Below are 16,317 nucleotides of genomic sequence, written 5' to 3'. Positions count from 1 at the left end.
GATAGAGAGCTGAAACTTGGCATACCTGACCTTTGATCCAAGCCGGATCTTTTGACACCAACCGCATTTTTGGGTCAGGTCAGGTCACTGACCTATGACGTCATAAGTGAACCTCTGCACGGTCTTCAGATGTCGCAACTTCGCAACGCCCTCACTGCCAGAGGAGATGTCACAGGGAAATGAAACTTGCAGGATCTAGTATCCATTATGAGTCCCACAACTTGTATATCTCGGATTTTTCCTAAAGGTCATATGAGGTCAGGTCATTTTCGTGACCTCACCATTATAAGTCAATGGGGAAAAATGAAAACTGCTATTCTGGCGCCGGGAACGATCTCAAACTATCTCAAGCACACAGAATCGTGATTTGATGCACTCCTTGCAAGGTTAGATGCGTCATTTTTGCAATGTTGACCTTGCGTGACGTCATTTATGACGTCATCAAGGTCATATTAGTTTTTCGTCAATAACTCATGATCAAATTGAGCTAGCGAGTCGAGAAAGCCACCAATGGACTCAGGAAGGCCTGCCAAATCGAATGATATGCGACATGACCTCTTTCGACCAACTTCGTGACCTGGGGGTGCTGACCTGACCTTGACCTGAGGTCAACACCCCAAGTTGACCTGACCCGGACAAAAAGTATATCATTCGACGCGCCTGAGCGAGGCGAACACGATACTGCCAAAATCGGCGCTCTGCGGCCGTTTTTTGCGAAGCTATTCACCAAAAACTGAACCGTACCTTGGGGCACTTGACCTGACCTCAGAGGTCACCGGTTGACCTAGGACCTTAAAATCGGGTACCAATCTCTGCGTCTCGTAACGGCGCACACGCTCGTTTTTTTCCGCGACGCGCTAGCTCCACCAGGGGCGAAACGGCGAGGGCGGGGGGGGGGGTCGTACCCCCCCCCCCCTCGGCCGGCGCGTATGTAGAAAACCAATAGGTCCGGCGAGGGTTAAAACTGACACTTGTCAGGTTTTCAATTATGTATTCATCATCAACAAATTCGCTTTGTAGGTAAGTACTTAGTCAGTTACACATGTCAGTTAGACAAGAAATTACCTTAATAGCTACTTTATCTAACCATTTGAGAATCTTTCATTACGGAGCGAGCGAAGCGAGCGTAGTCTTTCCTTAGACCAGTATAGCGCCTTTTGGGGCGACTAACGGAGCGAGCGAGGGGGTGAGTCTTGCACGTGCGAAATTTCGAGGGGGTACCTCCAACTGACTTGTGCACGGCACCCTACTGACCGGTTTCTAGCAATGTGCCAAATTTGAGCACAATCGGCCCAGCCGTTCTCGAGATCTGGGAGCGGCACCCTGCACGTGCGCACGTGCAAAATGGGTCCCAACTGACTTGTGCACGGCACCCTACTAACTGGTCCCTAACTGTGTACCAAATTTGAGCGCCATCGGTCCAGCCGTTCTCGAGATATGGAAATGACCCCTGCACGTGCGCACGTGCAGCAGCACCCCAACTCTGGCACATGGATATGCAGTGCCTAGTGGGTGCCTACCTACATGCCAACTTTCAGCGCAATCGGCCAAGTAGTTACCGAGATATTGCAACAATTACAAAAGTGACACCTCTTCGTTTTGCACGTGGCACGTGCATAAGGGGTCACCCACATGCATCGGGAATAGTCCAATACTTGGTAGAAGGAATGAAGCTACCCTACAAAAATTACCGCATGTAAATCGGTCAAGTGGTTGCTGAGATATAAGCCTCGCAAAAGCGTCCGCACGGCCGGCCGGCCGGCCGGCCGCTCATACTCAGAAATTTCCGTTATTCTACGTAAGACTCCGCTCGCTTCGCTCGCTCCGTAATTAACGGAAATTTCTGAGTATGAGCGGCCGGCCGGCCGGCCGGCCGTGCGGACGCTTTTGCGAGGCTTATATCTCAGCAACCACTTGACCGATTTACATGCGGTAATTTTTGTAGGGTAGCTTCATTCCTTCTATCAAGTATTGGACTATTCCGATGCATTTGGGTGACCCCTTATGCACGTGCCACGTGCAAAACGAAGAGGTGTCAGACTTGTGATTGTTGCAATATCTCGGTAATTACTTGGCCGATTGCGCTGAAAGTTGGCATGTAGGTAGGCACCCACCAGGCACTGCATATCCATGTGCCAGAGTTGGGGTGCTACTGCACGTGCGCACGTGCAGGGGTCGTTTCCAGATCTCGAGAACGGCTCGACCGATTGCGCTCAAATTTGGTACACGGTTAGGGACCAGTTAGAAGGGTGCCGTGCACAAGTCAGTTGGGACCCATTTTGCACGTGCGCACGTGCAGGATGCCGCTCCCAGATCTTGAGAACGGCTGGGCCGATTGTGCTCAAATTTGGCACATCGCTAGAAACCGGTCAGTAGGGTGCCGTGCACAAGTCAGTTGGAGGTACCCCCTCGAAATTTCGCACGTGCAAGACTCACCCCCTCGCTCGCTCCGTTAGTCGCCCCAAAAGGCGCTATACTGGTAGTATTAGTGTTTACAACATTTCGATACCTATCACTGACAGCTATAAGCTTGTATTGACGAATTTAAGCCCTAAGATTCGGGCTCAGTTACCCTGCTTAAAATTTTTACGGAGCGAGCGAAGCGAGCGGAGTCTTTCCTTAGATTAACGGAAATTTCTGAGCATGAGCGGCCGGCCGGCCGGCCGGCCGTGCGGACGCTTTTGCGAGGCTTATATCTCAGCAACCACTTGGCCGATTTACACGCGGTAATTTTTGTAGGGTAGCTTCATTCCTTCTACCAATTATTGGACTATTCCCGATGCATGTGGGTGACCCCTTATGCACGTGCCACGTGCAAAACGAAGAGGTGTCAGTTTTGTAATTGTTGCAATATCTCGGTAACTACTTGGCCGATTGCGCTGAAAGTTGGCATGTAGGTAGGCACCCACTAGGCACTGCATATCCATGTGCCAGAGTTGGGGTGCTGCTGCACGTGCGCACGTGCAGGGGTCATTTCCAGATCTCGAGAACGGCTGGACCGATGGGGCTCAAATTTGGTACACGATTAGGGACCAGTTAGGGGTGCCGTGCACAAGTCAGTTGGGACCCATTTTGCACGTGCGCACGTGCAGGGTGCCGCTTCCAGATCTCGAGAACGGCTGGGCCGATTGTGCTCAAATTTGGCACATTGCTAGAGACCCGTTAGTAAGGTGCCGTGCACAAGTCAGTTGGAGGTAGCCCCTCGAAATTTCGCACGTGCAAGGCCCACCCTCTCGCTCGCTCCGTTAGTCGCCCCAAAAGGCGTTATACTGGTGATAGGTACTAAGGAATACATATCAATTTGTTATCCGTCAAAGTTCCAAATGATTTCTGTTAATGGATAATCTTACTTGCTAGTAACTGCTACCTTGCTGGAAGATTACCTGTCTTAATCATCTGTCAGACAGTTCAAATTAAGTTAAGGTGTTGAGTGGTGAATTGACACCTCCCCCGGAAATTTAAATGGATGGCAATGGGATGAAGGACATGCATTGCTAATTCGCTTCAGAGGCGTATTTGCAGGGCTCTAATGATATTTTTTTGGATACCAAGGCCTTTCTCACCAGGCAGCACCAAGGCTAATCTTACAACAGTGTAACAATTGAGAGGGCGTGGGCCCCATGCCCCTACCTGACCTACATAAACCATGGAGGCACCAATGGAGTGAGTGAAGCATTTCTGCGTGTCATTCAGGCCAAAGTAAGCAAAATCCTATTTTAATGATGGGCCTGTCACTGGTTGTCCTGATAATCAGTACTTATTTAGTTATTTAGTCCATATGTCCAAAACAACCAGCCATAAATAAGCAAACACCAAAAAAGAAAGGCTATATTCCATTTACCCTTACCTAACATATACTCCTTCCCGTTCCCAGCATGCGAATCCCCAGAAACGTGTTAGGTTGGGTTAGGTTTGTTTGATACAATTTTGGATGGGTTTGGGCCGGCCCCTATGTACCTACTCACCTAGTGGAATCTGTACCGCCGCTGGATGGCAGCGATGAAGTCTGGCCACAAGGAATCCTTGTGGCGTTCCCGCCACATAAATTCGTCGAGATATGACGAAATCCTGTCGACACCTTTAACGTTCTTCCTCCTGAGCAGCTGTTTGACTCGTGAGAAGTACGCTAGCACGTGGTTGGTATGCGTACCATCTGGTGCCATGAAGGTCTGAGAGTGATTCACAGTTTTGTGAATGTAACCGGCCGCTGTCAGTGAAGCGTAGCTTCGGCGTTCGTCGGTGTGGATTTCTGAGCCCAACTCCACCTTCGACACGATACGGGGGACTATTTCTTCTCGTTTGCGATTTGGAATGAACTCTAGTATGCCAGTCTTTGTCTCCACTTCATACATGCCGAGCACCCAGCAGGTCTCACGGGCGATGGGCTGGCCCCGGTGGTACCTCCTGTGTCCCAGCACAGTCTCATCTACCACAACAAGTTTGCCAGGGCCTCCAATTTTCCCCCTGGTTTCTTCCATGACATTCTTTGACATCACATCGCGGAAAAATTGGAGCCAGTCCGTGACGGTTGCTACGGCTGGTGGATTGCTCACCATTGAACGGATGTCCGTTACGTTCAGATTCTGCCTCACATAAAGATAAGCCATCTTCAGAATCATCATGGGCTCAACGTGTGACCGATCAAAAAGGCTTGCCTTGCGGAATGACTCGACCTTGTAACACTTGGGACATCCCCAAGCCTTTCCGAAAACCGCATCAAGGCCGAACACACGTTCCTTCATCCGTTTCGACCGGCAGCAGTGTTTTCCCATTCTGCGGATGAGCCGGTTGTTTTGCAACAACGCTTTCAGTTTTTCAGGGGTGTCTGTTGCCGCGCTCAATAGGACGAGTGCCTCGAACGATTCTATCTCTTTGAGATCCATAGTTGCGCGAAACACTGTAAAACTTCAGTTTTTTACATCAAAGAAACACAATTTTGATGATGAAATATCAATTCAGTTGGGCAAACTGGACCTCTGGAATCAAAATATGGAGGCATCAATAATTTGATTCTGGTGGGAGGAGCCATGACCATATATGAGCATGGAATCCATTTTGTATTCATTTTGGTACGGGGACCCGCAGTTGCTACTGTACACGAACCCCAACTCTAGCCGTCTGTCCTGTCCAGTAACAGCCGATAACATTGATATCGACTGCCGGTCCCTGTACAAGAGCAGCTGAGTTTTCAGTGCGTGCCCTCTGACAGCTTATCGTTGTTCCCTGTGAGGGTGCTGGGACGATTTACTCAGGGTCGCTGTACAGTAGCAACTGTGGGTCCCCGTACACTTTTGACTTCAAATGTATCGTTAGTGTTGAAAAAAGGCCCATGACCGTGATATTTTTGTTTAGATAGGTTGTTTAGATTGGTTTAGATAGATATTCCATGACGTTTTTTTTCGTCTAGCAGATTTTCGTCAAACAATTATTCGTTCGCAGATTTTTGTCCACCTTTTTTTGTCTCACATTTTTTCATCCCTACATTTTTTCGTCGGCACAATTTTCCGTCTGTACCAACAATTGTTCATCGGACATCTTTTCGTCAGTACCTATATTTTTTCATCTGTGCTTTTTTTCGTCAGGACATTTTTCGTCTAAGAACCTTTTTTTAAACAACACACTGGACATTTATTTGTCCAAACACGTAAACAAACGTAAAATAGTAAAGGGAAACATTGGGTGGGATCAGGGATGGTGAATGGTGAACACACAGAGCAGAATTTAGAAGTTGACCAAACCTTACCTAACGGCTAACCTTACCTACTGATTTCTGCCTACTGGGGGATAAAGAAAAAGTTACTTGCATGAATAGATTGCAAGCAATGGCAAGTCAAATATTTTTAGGTTAAGTGATTATGCATCAGGATTCAGGCTTCAAGCCTTTGGCCTGAAGCCAGATACACAACCACTTAACCTATAAATATTTGACTTACCATTGTCTGTGATCTCTCCGCATTGCCTTTGGCACTGCACTGGTTTGCCTTGCCCCAAGTACCTTTTATTATGATATGATATCACTTGCCTCAGTCAAATAGCATCATGGTGTGCTTTCACTGAACCTTGGAGTTGTAACAGTGGGTGCACAGACGTAGAATTTATTGGATGAAAAATGTCTGGACAAAAAAAAATGTACAGACAAAAAAATGGGTGGACAAAAAAGGTACCTACAGACGAAAAATGAAATCCCCTCATTAATACAGTACACTGCACCAAATTCTGTCTTCTGTTCCACTGTTGGGATTTGAACCTGCAACCCCCCGTCGTCATGCTTGGTAATCTCTCCCTCATCAATAGAAAACATACATTGATAGTACATCCGAGACGTAATAAATTCACTAAATTGTGACACACTAGCTAGCGCCAGTCTCAAGGTCACAGACCGTCACACTACCTCCAGCCAGTGCCACATAGACAGAAGTGTTACGCCTGCATTGCAACTACCTGAAATTTTGTCCAGACACCCTATTGCTATAGGCTCCTCAATCTGTTGGTGCTGAGAATGCCACTAAATGAGAATAATAGCAAAATAATGTATTCTTGCAAGCCATTGCTGCATATTTGCAGCAAATATCATTCTGCATATTTTGCATATTTGTGAATCAAAAAATGATTAGCCAGCTGATGTAACTCAATATTTTGATTAGGTAGGTATCTGTTCAACGCAAATCAATTTCTTGGTTAGGTACCTTTCACTACCTGTAGAATGCAGATTGTTATGATAAGAGCAATAATAACATACTCAGTAGATAGTTCCAACATTTCTGTTCAAGACCAGACATGCTCCTTCTTGAAACATTTGCTCATTTTTATATGATTGGTAATTTAGACATTGTCTGCATTTATGTGACGTCCAAATCAATGGTCAAATGGAATCAATTTTTTGATGCTTCCATTTCTTTATTCCAGAAGTCTATAGCCCAAATGAATCCTCCATGGCCAATTCCATCAAAAACAGATTCAAAACATTTTTATTCCCCACACTTACCGAAATACAATAAATAAATCACCCCACACCATCCGTTGTAGACATCAGGGTATATTGAGTGAAGGGTAGGACGAAGTTTGGTAGGAATTTCTAGTATAACTACTAGAAAACCTACTATATGTGGTCGGGACTAGCAAAAAGTTAGTTCAAACTAGAATATGGTAGCGCTTATGGTTTGCAGTCGTGACGCGCACGTGACATTCATTTCTTAAATTTCTTAAGTAACAGGTTTTAGGGGCCGATTAGTGCGCAGACACATTCAATTAGCTATTAATAATTGATTACGCAAACATTCAAGATTCTACATCATTCAATTCTAGCCGAAATCATACAGCGCTCCCAGGATTCGAACTCACGACCCTCGGATCCGTAGCCCGATACGCTACCGACTGCGCTACTGAGGACCGCGCGCCGACGATCGGAGAGGCGGATAGCGGGTGCTGGCGTGCAGAGAAATCTTTACCCTGTACGCCGTAGAAGATCGGCTGGGTTTCGTGAAAAATGGTAGAGGAATTGTCGAAAGAAAATTCATCGATCTATCATTTGAGACTAAGAACCATTGATTCCTTCAAAGGTTGACCGAGATATCGCTCGCCGAAAACAGGCCATTTAACATGTAAACCCTATGGGCTGGTAGGAAATGTACGCCGTGGAGCAGCAGTGCTACCAACGAACTTCGGCGGTAGACATCACGCAACGCAACACGCCCAGCACGCGCCTTGCACGTGCACGCATGCGTCACACTAACGTAACAACTGCGCCATTTTCACTGTCAGGCGTCATGAAATGTGTTTCAATGACGTCAATATAATATCATCACTGAATAATCAGAAATTGATCTGAAGTTACTTTAATGTACGTGTTGTTGATGTTAGTTTTTATTTGATTAAATATTTAAAATACACATCTGTCATAACGTAGCAAACAAAAAAGATTAGACATCAATTTTATATTCACTTGTCTCAAAAGTCATCCTCACCATTACCGCGTTCGATGTCTCTCGGACGACGAAGATTCTACGTCATTCGGCCAATCCCGTTCAAGGTCAGCGAGGGCTGGGCTGCAGTTATGAAACGTGATTGGCCGGACGGCGTTGAATCTTCGTCGTCCGAGAGACTTCAAACGCGGGGTTAGACATTAGACAACCAAAGATGACCTTTTCGAAACTCGGTTGTCTGCTTCCTTGTTTTTGTCATAGCTCGGGGCAGCTCGGGCCTCGGGGCGTCTGCTGAGTGGGGTCAGTGGGGGCCGGTGCAAGGCCATCTGGCCGGTGGGGCATGCTGCTGAGTGAGTATCGTCATGGTATCGTGGTCTGCCGTGTGGCTTTTGGCTTTTGGCTTTTGGCAATGCAAAATTTGTATTTATAGTCACCGTGGCTCATTTGGTATCTTAAGGAATCTTGGGTCGGAACAGAACAGTAGCAACCGAATTCGGCGATATTCAATCAATTTCGGTGGCTAACTATTTAGAAGTAGACAGAGACTTCTCGCCTACAAAATAAGATTGTTGGATCATTTTTTGGAGCAACGTTTTTTCAAGGTTTGTTGCCACTGATTGTGATTGTGTGAACTTACGTAGCCCCCGGCCCTCCGCCCTCTCATTAATGTGGCCGAATATTCCGTTCGCATTCGCCAGCGATGAGCATGATTTCATGTTCGTACTTTCTGTGAGTGAAACAAAACATTGCAATGCATAATTTTCATCAAGCAAGACCTAATATAACTGCAGAGGTATACCTGCTTAAAACGAAGACGGCGGAGAACAAAACCAGGCCGACAGGGTAGGTACGCGAGGCGACCACTGAACTTCTGAACAAACGACCACTGAACAATGCCGACTGGGTCGAGTTCGGGATGTCATGTGAGGCGGCCCTCTCCGTTCCCCCCCCCCCCCCCCACACAGGCCACGGCTCAACTTCTGGCCACCCGATTCACCTCAGCTGTCCAGGACGCCGCGAAGGAGTTCATCTCCCGGGGAGCTAGAAAAGACTCCAAGCCGCGGGCCCTCCACCCGGACCTCCAGCAGGCGATCCAAGAGCGCCGGGCAGCCAGAGACAACGTGAAGTCGGGAGACCCCCAACGAGAACCCGCTGGACCGAGGCTAAGCACCGGGCCAGCCAGGTGGAAAAACGAGTAGCCAGGGAGCAATTCCGGGACTTAGTAAGCACGGCGAGCTAAACCGGCCTACCAGCGTGGGCCAGTCTCCCGGCTCCTGGCGCCGTGGACGACGACCACCGAGAGGGCGAGGCGATGCGGATTGGAGATTGGTTGCTCGTAACAGCCGAGGAGAAGGCCAACGTGTTTGCCGCCCAGCACGTCCATGTCTCCCGCCAGGTGAGGGCGCCGAAGATCGACCGACCCGCGCGAGGACGACTGTCGAACTTCAGCCCGTGTTGCTGCGCCGGCTGTGACGGCGACCACACCGGATGCTGCTCGTCATTCTCCGAGGAAGAGCTGATCAGGGAGATACAACTTATCCAACTGAAGAAGTCACCAGGACCGGACGGGATCACCAACGAGATGATCAAGTACCTCGGCCCGGTGGCGCGCAGAGCCCTTCTTTACGGTATATAGAGAACTCCTTCTCCGCTTGATCCCTGCTCATCCCTGTAATGATTTTTGGTGTTCATAAATGCAGTCTTCCAATTTCGGTAGTGCAATTTTCAGGTCTCGCCCATATGTCTACAGCTTTGTTTCTTTACATATACCAGCTCCTCACCGGCATTGTTGATAGTGCCGTTCAAAATCGCAGCGTCCGCTGCCCGACCCCTATTAGATTAAAACGGCAATACAAGTACAAAACACGCCACGGTATACGTACATAAATGAGGAATTACACTATTATTACCCATTGGGTGGAAGAACGATCAGAAAAATTGCGAACAGGTGCAGGCAAGTGCAACAGCCTGAAATGAGAGTGATCACGGCAATCAAATCAAGTTATAGGTACATATACCTTCCACGCACTGATAAAAACTCCGCCCACTCGGTGACTATTTCTATCTATGCAATTGGACTAAGGTGGCATGGTTGGCGATCTACCAGCTGATTTAGAAGGCGCTATTTTACCATATATAGGTACTTGTTTGGAATGGGCTCGCCCAAATATCATCTGTTCATGCTAGTTTGCCATTCTTTAGGTACCTAGGTACCTATTGATTTCGACTTGAACGACATTTGCGACTGATTTCATGCGTCGTGTTTCTTTCAGGTCAGAGCGTGGGTCCTGAGATGCATCAGTAAAAGTTTTCTGACGCAATGTATGATCCTACAAATAAGGAAACGCCAGATATAGTGCCGGAGTCTGCAGATGAACTCACTCCTGCGTTGGGGTATGTTTAGCGTCTGCACACGTCGTTCAGTTTTGGCTCCCATGCATGTGTCATATCATATTACATGTGTCCAAAACAGCTGTCATACATTCATAAATACGTATGTAATAACACCTGCTTTCGGCTTCGTTATAATCCATTTTAACCTTAGTACCATTTACCACCATTGCTATCTTTATCCATGTACCGACTCTGTATCACCTCCGCAGACTGCCGGGCCTGCTGGCCGCCCGGGCTGGTACCTTTCTGTCGCCGGAGGTCGGGCCTGTGGCGCTCTTCTCGCAGGCCTCAGACGCCAGTACCCACTTCTCTCCCGACGTTACCGCGGCCCCGGCCCCACACCAGGCGGAGAAGGCCGCCACCGCGACCTCCCAGTTACTCTTCTCACCAGGAGAGGAGGTGGTGCACTTGGGGCGCCTCCCGAGCTACGCTGACACGGTAAGTGGCCTGTGTGAACTGGAATAGTTAATAGGAAATCCCTGGTATTTACCGGAGTGTTGAACTGGCGAGTGGCGAATATGTCTGATTAGCACAAAAATGCACGCATCTTTCACTTGCTCTCAATCCACTTCCGTTTCCTTATAAGTGATCGTTTTGTTCTTATCAACTCTGATGAATCGTTACGCTAAGCCATGGTTTCGTTTGCGGTTCCAGCCGAACCATATGGCCGTGGAGCGGTGTATCGCTCTGATGAGCCGGTCACCTACGGCTGCTAGTGGTCCGAGTCCGGCAGTCAGTCCGCGCCCGGCGCCCTCCGCGCCCTCCAGCTGTCAGCAGTTGGACCGGACCCCTTCGGTAGCCACCAGCCCAGGTCCGGCAGCGGCCGCCAGCCCAGGGCCGCCTGTCCCCGCGCTCCGGTGGCCGGCAGGGTCATACGGACTCGACTCGGATGGTGCGGAATCGGACGGAGGCAGTCTCACCGATTCTGTCAAACCCGATCAGACTGCCGCATATACCTCGGGCGGCAGCTATGGACTCTCTCAAACAGCACAGGCTCAGTACTCGGAGGGAAGCTATTCGGACCGGGGGCTTCCATCTGAGATGCCGGACGCTCGCCGACCTCCACCGGCAGCCGTCGAGTACAGAGGACGGCGGGGACGTGGAGGCAGAGGACAGACGCGATCCAAGCAGAGATCTGGCGACAAAACCAGCGTCAGAGAGCGCCAGGTGAGACTCAGCTTATAGTATGTATGTAAGGCATGCAATATCGGAACAATTTTCGGGACGGCTGCTTGTTAACCTCACGCGTCAAACGAGCAGAGTTCCATGTTTGAACATTAATTCATCCACTGCCTTTTCATTTCCATAGATAATCAATATCCGCGTAAAATGCTTTCATAAGTGGTATTCGTTTCCAAACTCTCCGATGGCATACCGTTCTATGCAAACTATGCGGCGCCCGTTCCAGTCCAACCGGGGGCGGCGGGACGACCGGGAAGACTCTGCCTCTGACACTCGCCACCAGCTGTCGCTACTTTCGCGGCTCAGGCAGACCCTGAACAGACTGCAGATTCAGCTCGATGATGATGGTGAAAGCATCACCATGGCCAAGCTGCGAGAGCTCAAGGTGCGGTCAAGCAAGTCAGTCTGTTTATAGCCCCACACCAAATGTTAAGTGAGTTGTTGTAGCTACTTTTCTTTGAGATGGGATGGTGGGCATGTGCCACTTCTTTCGGTTGGCGGAGAACGGAACCATGCTCAGCTATCACCACCTCTTCAATGTTTGCGCTTTGCAGTCAATGAATACCATGAAAGTCTATGTGTTATAGCTGAGTCAGAAAAGCGTGTATGCAGTCAATACCTATGACCTTATCTTATTCATGGCAGACACAATGTGAGGGACCGTCTTGTTTTCAGAGCCGCGTTCGTCCGTGCTCAGCAGCGCTGGAGTCCCTGACAAACGGATATATTACCAAGGTAAGTCCCGGGATGGTCAGCTAGCCTTGACCCCATGGTAAACTTAAATACACTTTGCATCATTTAGATAATGGCTTCGCAACACGCCCGAACAAGGCTATATTTGTAGATAAAGCTCGAATCTCGGAGGAAAGTTATTCGCACCATGGATTTTGAACTGGGATGCCGGCTGTTTTCTGTCCTCCAATAATTGTTTGAGTCGCGATAGCAGCCACAGCTGGTGGCGAGCTGTTTGTTGGATTGCTTGGTGCTGTTCGAGCTGTCAATTTGCAGCAGACAGCTGTCCGTAATCCGTTAGCCAAATGATTATGTTGACACTGGACATACACGGCACTATAATAGCTACGTTTCCATGACAGGTTTAGATCTAAATCGATTTAGAACTGCGAGGAAAGCCGGCTTATGAGATAAATGTTATGCATGAGGGATCTCGTTCTATCGGCATCTTCCTGCAATTACTGAGTTCTGCTAGAGAAGGAAGTTTCGGTCTATGTAGAAGTATAGAGCCATAAGAAAGCATTGGATCGAAGGTCGATGACCTCTATTTTGGCAGTTCGTGTAAACTTGTGTATCCATTTCTTACTCCCTAAAGACGGTCCAAGAGGATGGTTGGAAGGTTTGGGCTATTATGATGACTGATGAGAGATCAGATGCTTATTCCTTACATCGTCGGGAAATTAAACTTCCTGATAATCTGTCGCGCAACGAAATGTAGTATAAAGTAGTTTGAAGAAGCTCGTGGTCATAATTGATTGTAAGCACGCGCATGCTCGTGGCTCGTGTTTCATGAACGTCATGTCGTCATGTATAATAATTCACACATCGCAACGCCCAGGAGCACAATTACACAACAATTGTCAATTTGCGAAACTTTCCAGAATGTATCCACTCACTCAGTAATTTGAATGATTGAATCACGCAATATCGCACTAGAATGACAAAATCTTTGAGACTTGCGATTTCTCTTTGGGGGAGTGGGGGAGCCTTTCAGAGATTTGCCTACCATAATGAAACAAAACGCTGGGGAATTGTAAACTTGGCGATTTAATTGCATTATTTGTTTTAAGAAAGTATTCGCTTTAGATTTTATGATCGTCATTCTGCGAAGATTGACGATTGTTGAACGTTTTCAACGTCAGGATGTGTCACGGCGATTGGCGAAGGTTCAGGAGGTCAGCGACACGCTGTTGCTGCGTATAAAGATGCTTGAGACCAGATGTCGGCCAACGGACACACGCAACGGGTTGGGCACCCGATCAACTGGTAAGCATCGACTGATTTGTTGTGCATGTTTTTGCATTGATTGATATTTGTAACATTATATGGATATGCGTTGCATTGTCCTATTGGATTGATTCCGGTGTGATATGAGTTATAAGAGGAACGTTAGTGACATCAATTATTATGTGTGGTGGATTCGTATTGAGGTAGATTTGCGAGTAAATTATGAATTTCATTTACCTTGTACTTCATCAAGGTTTCAAAAACTTCAGCTTTTGCTTTTCCTCTGTCTCTCCATAATGCTATTCGGAGACTACCCTTAGCAAGATGTCAAGGTGGTGTTTATACGGAGCGATAGGTGTACACTGTGTAGGAGACTACTTCCGTGTCTGTCATCCTGTACCCCAATCATCAAATGAAATCTTTCAGCGGGTCGTCGAGTCAAGAACCAGAGACGGGACTCTCGAAGTGGTCCCTTTGGTCGGAGTCGACGAAGGGGTGCCGTGTCACCGGCTCCACCGCCACCGGACTTCGCTCCGTCGACTGGGCCTTCGCCAAGTCCGCCGTCACCCGGCTCACCGATCGGGCCTGTCGATGATGACGCGGACTCACCAAAGCAGCTGAGCGCTAAACCTACATCGCTGAGCGGACGGATCGTCGTGGTTTCCTCGGCTGCGCCCTCTGTTGCCGCCTCCTCTGGCCCTCTCGCCAACACTGCCGCTCCAGCCGCCACTGCAGGCAGCGGCTTCACTGCTGTTGCAGCTGCCCCCAGTGGAGGCGCCTTCTCTACCACCTCATCCGCCGCAGTAGGTGGCGCCTTTCCTGTCGCTCCAGTCGCCACAGCAGGCGGCGCATTCTCTGGAGCTGCAGCTGCAGTAGCAGGCGACGCCTTCCCTAGAGCTGCAGCTACCGTAGCAGGCGGCGCCTTCCCTAGAGCTGCAGCTACCGTAGCAGGCGGCGCCTTCCCTAGAGCTGCAGCTACCGTAGCAGGCGGCGCCTTCTCTGGAGCTCCAGCTCCCACAACTGGGGACGCCTTCCCTGGAGCCGCAGTTCCCACAACAGGTGGCGCCTTCTCTGCAGCTGCAGCTGCAGTAGCGGGCGGCGCTTTCACCGGAGCTCCAGCAGTCGCAACAGGCGGCGCCTTCCCTGGAGCTGCAGCTACCGTAGCAGGCGGCGCCTTCCCTGGAGCTGCAGCCGGACCCTGGTTCTGGCAGTGGCCGATGGGACTGCCCGCCGGGTGCCCCACCTGGCCGGCGCCGCCTTCCTGGTTTGGCCCAATGCCTTGGGACCGTCAGCCTCCGCCACCGGCCGTGGTCGCCGCCACTGTTGCGCCCCCAACGGCAGCCACTGCTCCGCCACCGGTCTTCATCTCTGCTTCTGCAACAGAGACAGCTACAGAGCACGCTGCCGAGAGAATGCAGTCCTCTGCGGAGCAGCAGAGCAGCGGAGAAGATGACAACCACAACATCCAGAAGATGCCGCCTACGACATCCGGTCTTCACGCAGAGGAAATGGAGGTGTGTAAACTGAAACAGAATATGGCTCTATCAATTATTTCTTTTCTTCAGTTGGGTCCGTTCAGTTAGCTTAACCATGCTTAATTAGATAATTATATGCTTAATATATAATATGATTATATAATTATATGCTTAATTATTATAGTAGGTTTCTAAATAATTGTCCACCTACGGGAACAGGCTTAAAGCTCGTGTGCCTTTCGAATCTAAATAGGCGTGCAATATTGATTGTGTTCTTGTTTGTCTGTGACCTTCTGTCTGATGTTTGCACAGTGCCAATTGCCCATAAGTGTTACAAATGTAGAATGCCAGACGGTTCCATTTCAAATGGTTGGTTGTCGCGACATATGACCTGGCTATCGACCATGTAAACAGAGCGTTGGTGTGGGCCACTCGATGGCGCGACCTTCACGGCGGCCATTACCGGGTTATAAACACCTCGTGCTCACTCAACGTTCCGTGCAATGGCGTAGCGGTGTATACCGGTAGACTTATGTTTCTTGTGATTCAGGAGATCAGCTGCCACCTCTGACATGACCGTCTATGCTTGCATGACCTTCAAACAAAAAATACGTACGAAATTGTGTACTCTGCCAACGCCCATTATGTAAACCTGACAAACACATTGACTGCACTCATTATTAAACGTTCCCAATTTTAGGAATCGACTGCAAGTTCACATCGAATTCACACATTCACATCGTCTCACCTTTCTGGCAGGGGGTCGCGGAGTCGAGCTGCCAGCGTGACTCAGAGGAAGTGGACGGGAAGGAGGACCGGTCGAGCGCGCTCCGCCAGCGCTCCCTCCTGCTCCGTCTGCGTACCGTGCGGCTGGTGGACGACTGTGAGCTGGCACCTCTCACCTGTCCCGGCTGGGATCGTCCCGAAACGCTGCTGGATGCTGGCGATGAATGGTGGAACTAACCAGTGACCGCCGCCCTGGGCTGCTGGTCTGTGGCCAAACTCTAACGGTTAGAACGAACGGCCAAACTCCAGTCCTATATCAGATGGCCAGGGTCAGATCTGTTCAGGACGTGCGTTATCGGTTAATGTATTCGATGAGTGTTGCCAAAAGCATTGGCTCAAACTTAAGTTGTTATAACTAGTGTTTTACATGTTATGGCTGTTTTATTCTTGATACCTGCTATGTTGTGTTGATACCGCGTTATTTCTCATCGTTAATTATGATGTAACCTGAACATTTATAATTTGATCATTACTGGTTGGAAATATAATTTAGTTTTGTTTATATGTCGTTGGGCACCATTCGCTGTTCAGAATTTTGATTATGTTAGTGCTTCTGCATTACGGTTATTGAGTAAGACGGTGAACCGATCAAGTAATAA

General features: G+C 48.9%; 2 protein-coding genes across 18 annotated transcripts; one reads left to right on the top strand and one right to left on the bottom strand.

The window, feature by feature from the left end:
* Positions 1-3,812: 3,812 nt before the first annotated feature.
* Positions 3,813-7,041, bottom strand: LOC122365643. 4 transcript variants are annotated; one of them, XM_043337051.1, is made up of 2 exons: positions 6,986-7,040; positions 3,813-4,897 (listed from the first exon to the last, which is right to left on the bottom strand). In XM_043337051.1, exon 2 carries the CDS (start codon positions 4,881-4,883, stop codon positions 3,966-3,968), a length of 918 nt encoding a protein of 305 aa, XP_043192986.1. In that variant the 5' UTR covers positions 4,884-4,897; positions 6,986-7,040; the 3' UTR covers positions 3,813-3,965. The 4 variants fall into 4 exon arrangements, with proteins under 4 accessions (XP_043192986.1, XP_043192983.1, XP_043192984.1 ...); XM_043337048.1 differs by having other exon boundaries at positions 3,952-4,976; positions 6,986-7,041; XM_043337049.1 differs by having other exon boundaries at positions 3,952-4,976; positions 7,008-7,028.
* Positions 7,042-7,997: 956 nt separating this feature from the next.
* On the top strand, positions 7,998-16,222 carry LOC122365641 (transcription initiation factor TFIID subunit 4-like). 14 transcript variants are annotated; one of them, XM_043337039.1, is made up of 9 exons: positions 8,033-8,114; positions 10,196-10,316; positions 10,526-10,754; positions 10,971-11,483; positions 11,725-11,883; positions 12,174-12,233; positions 13,373-13,496; positions 13,884-14,971; positions 15,692-16,222. In XM_043337039.1, exons 2-9 carry the CDS (start codon positions 10,243-10,245, stop codon positions 15,893-15,895), a joined length of 2,451 nt encoding a protein of 816 aa, XP_043192974.1. In that variant the 5' UTR covers positions 8,033-8,114; positions 10,196-10,242; the 3' UTR covers positions 15,896-16,222. The 14 variants fall into 14 exon arrangements, 11 of the variants coding, with proteins under 11 accessions (XP_043192980.1, XP_043192974.1, XP_043192973.1 ...); XM_043337038.1 differs by having other exon boundaries at positions 8,037-8,272; XR_006253777.1 differs by lacking the exon at positions 8,033-8,114 and adding an exon at positions 8,163-8,272 and having other exon boundaries at positions 11,725-11,931.
* Positions 16,223-16,317: the final 95 nt, after the last annotated feature.

The sequence above is a fragment of the Amphibalanus amphitrite genome, unplaced genomic scaffold, assembly GCF_019059575.1.
Source record: "Amphibalanus amphitrite isolate SeventyFive unplaced genomic scaffold, NRLGWU_Aamphi_draft 000753F_arrow, whole genome shotgun sequence".
In the NCBI taxonomy this organism is placed as follows: Eukaryota; Metazoa; Arthropoda; class Thecostraca; order Balanomorpha; family Balanidae; genus Amphibalanus; species Amphibalanus amphitrite.
This window is presented reverse-complemented; position numbering and strand designations above follow the sequence as displayed.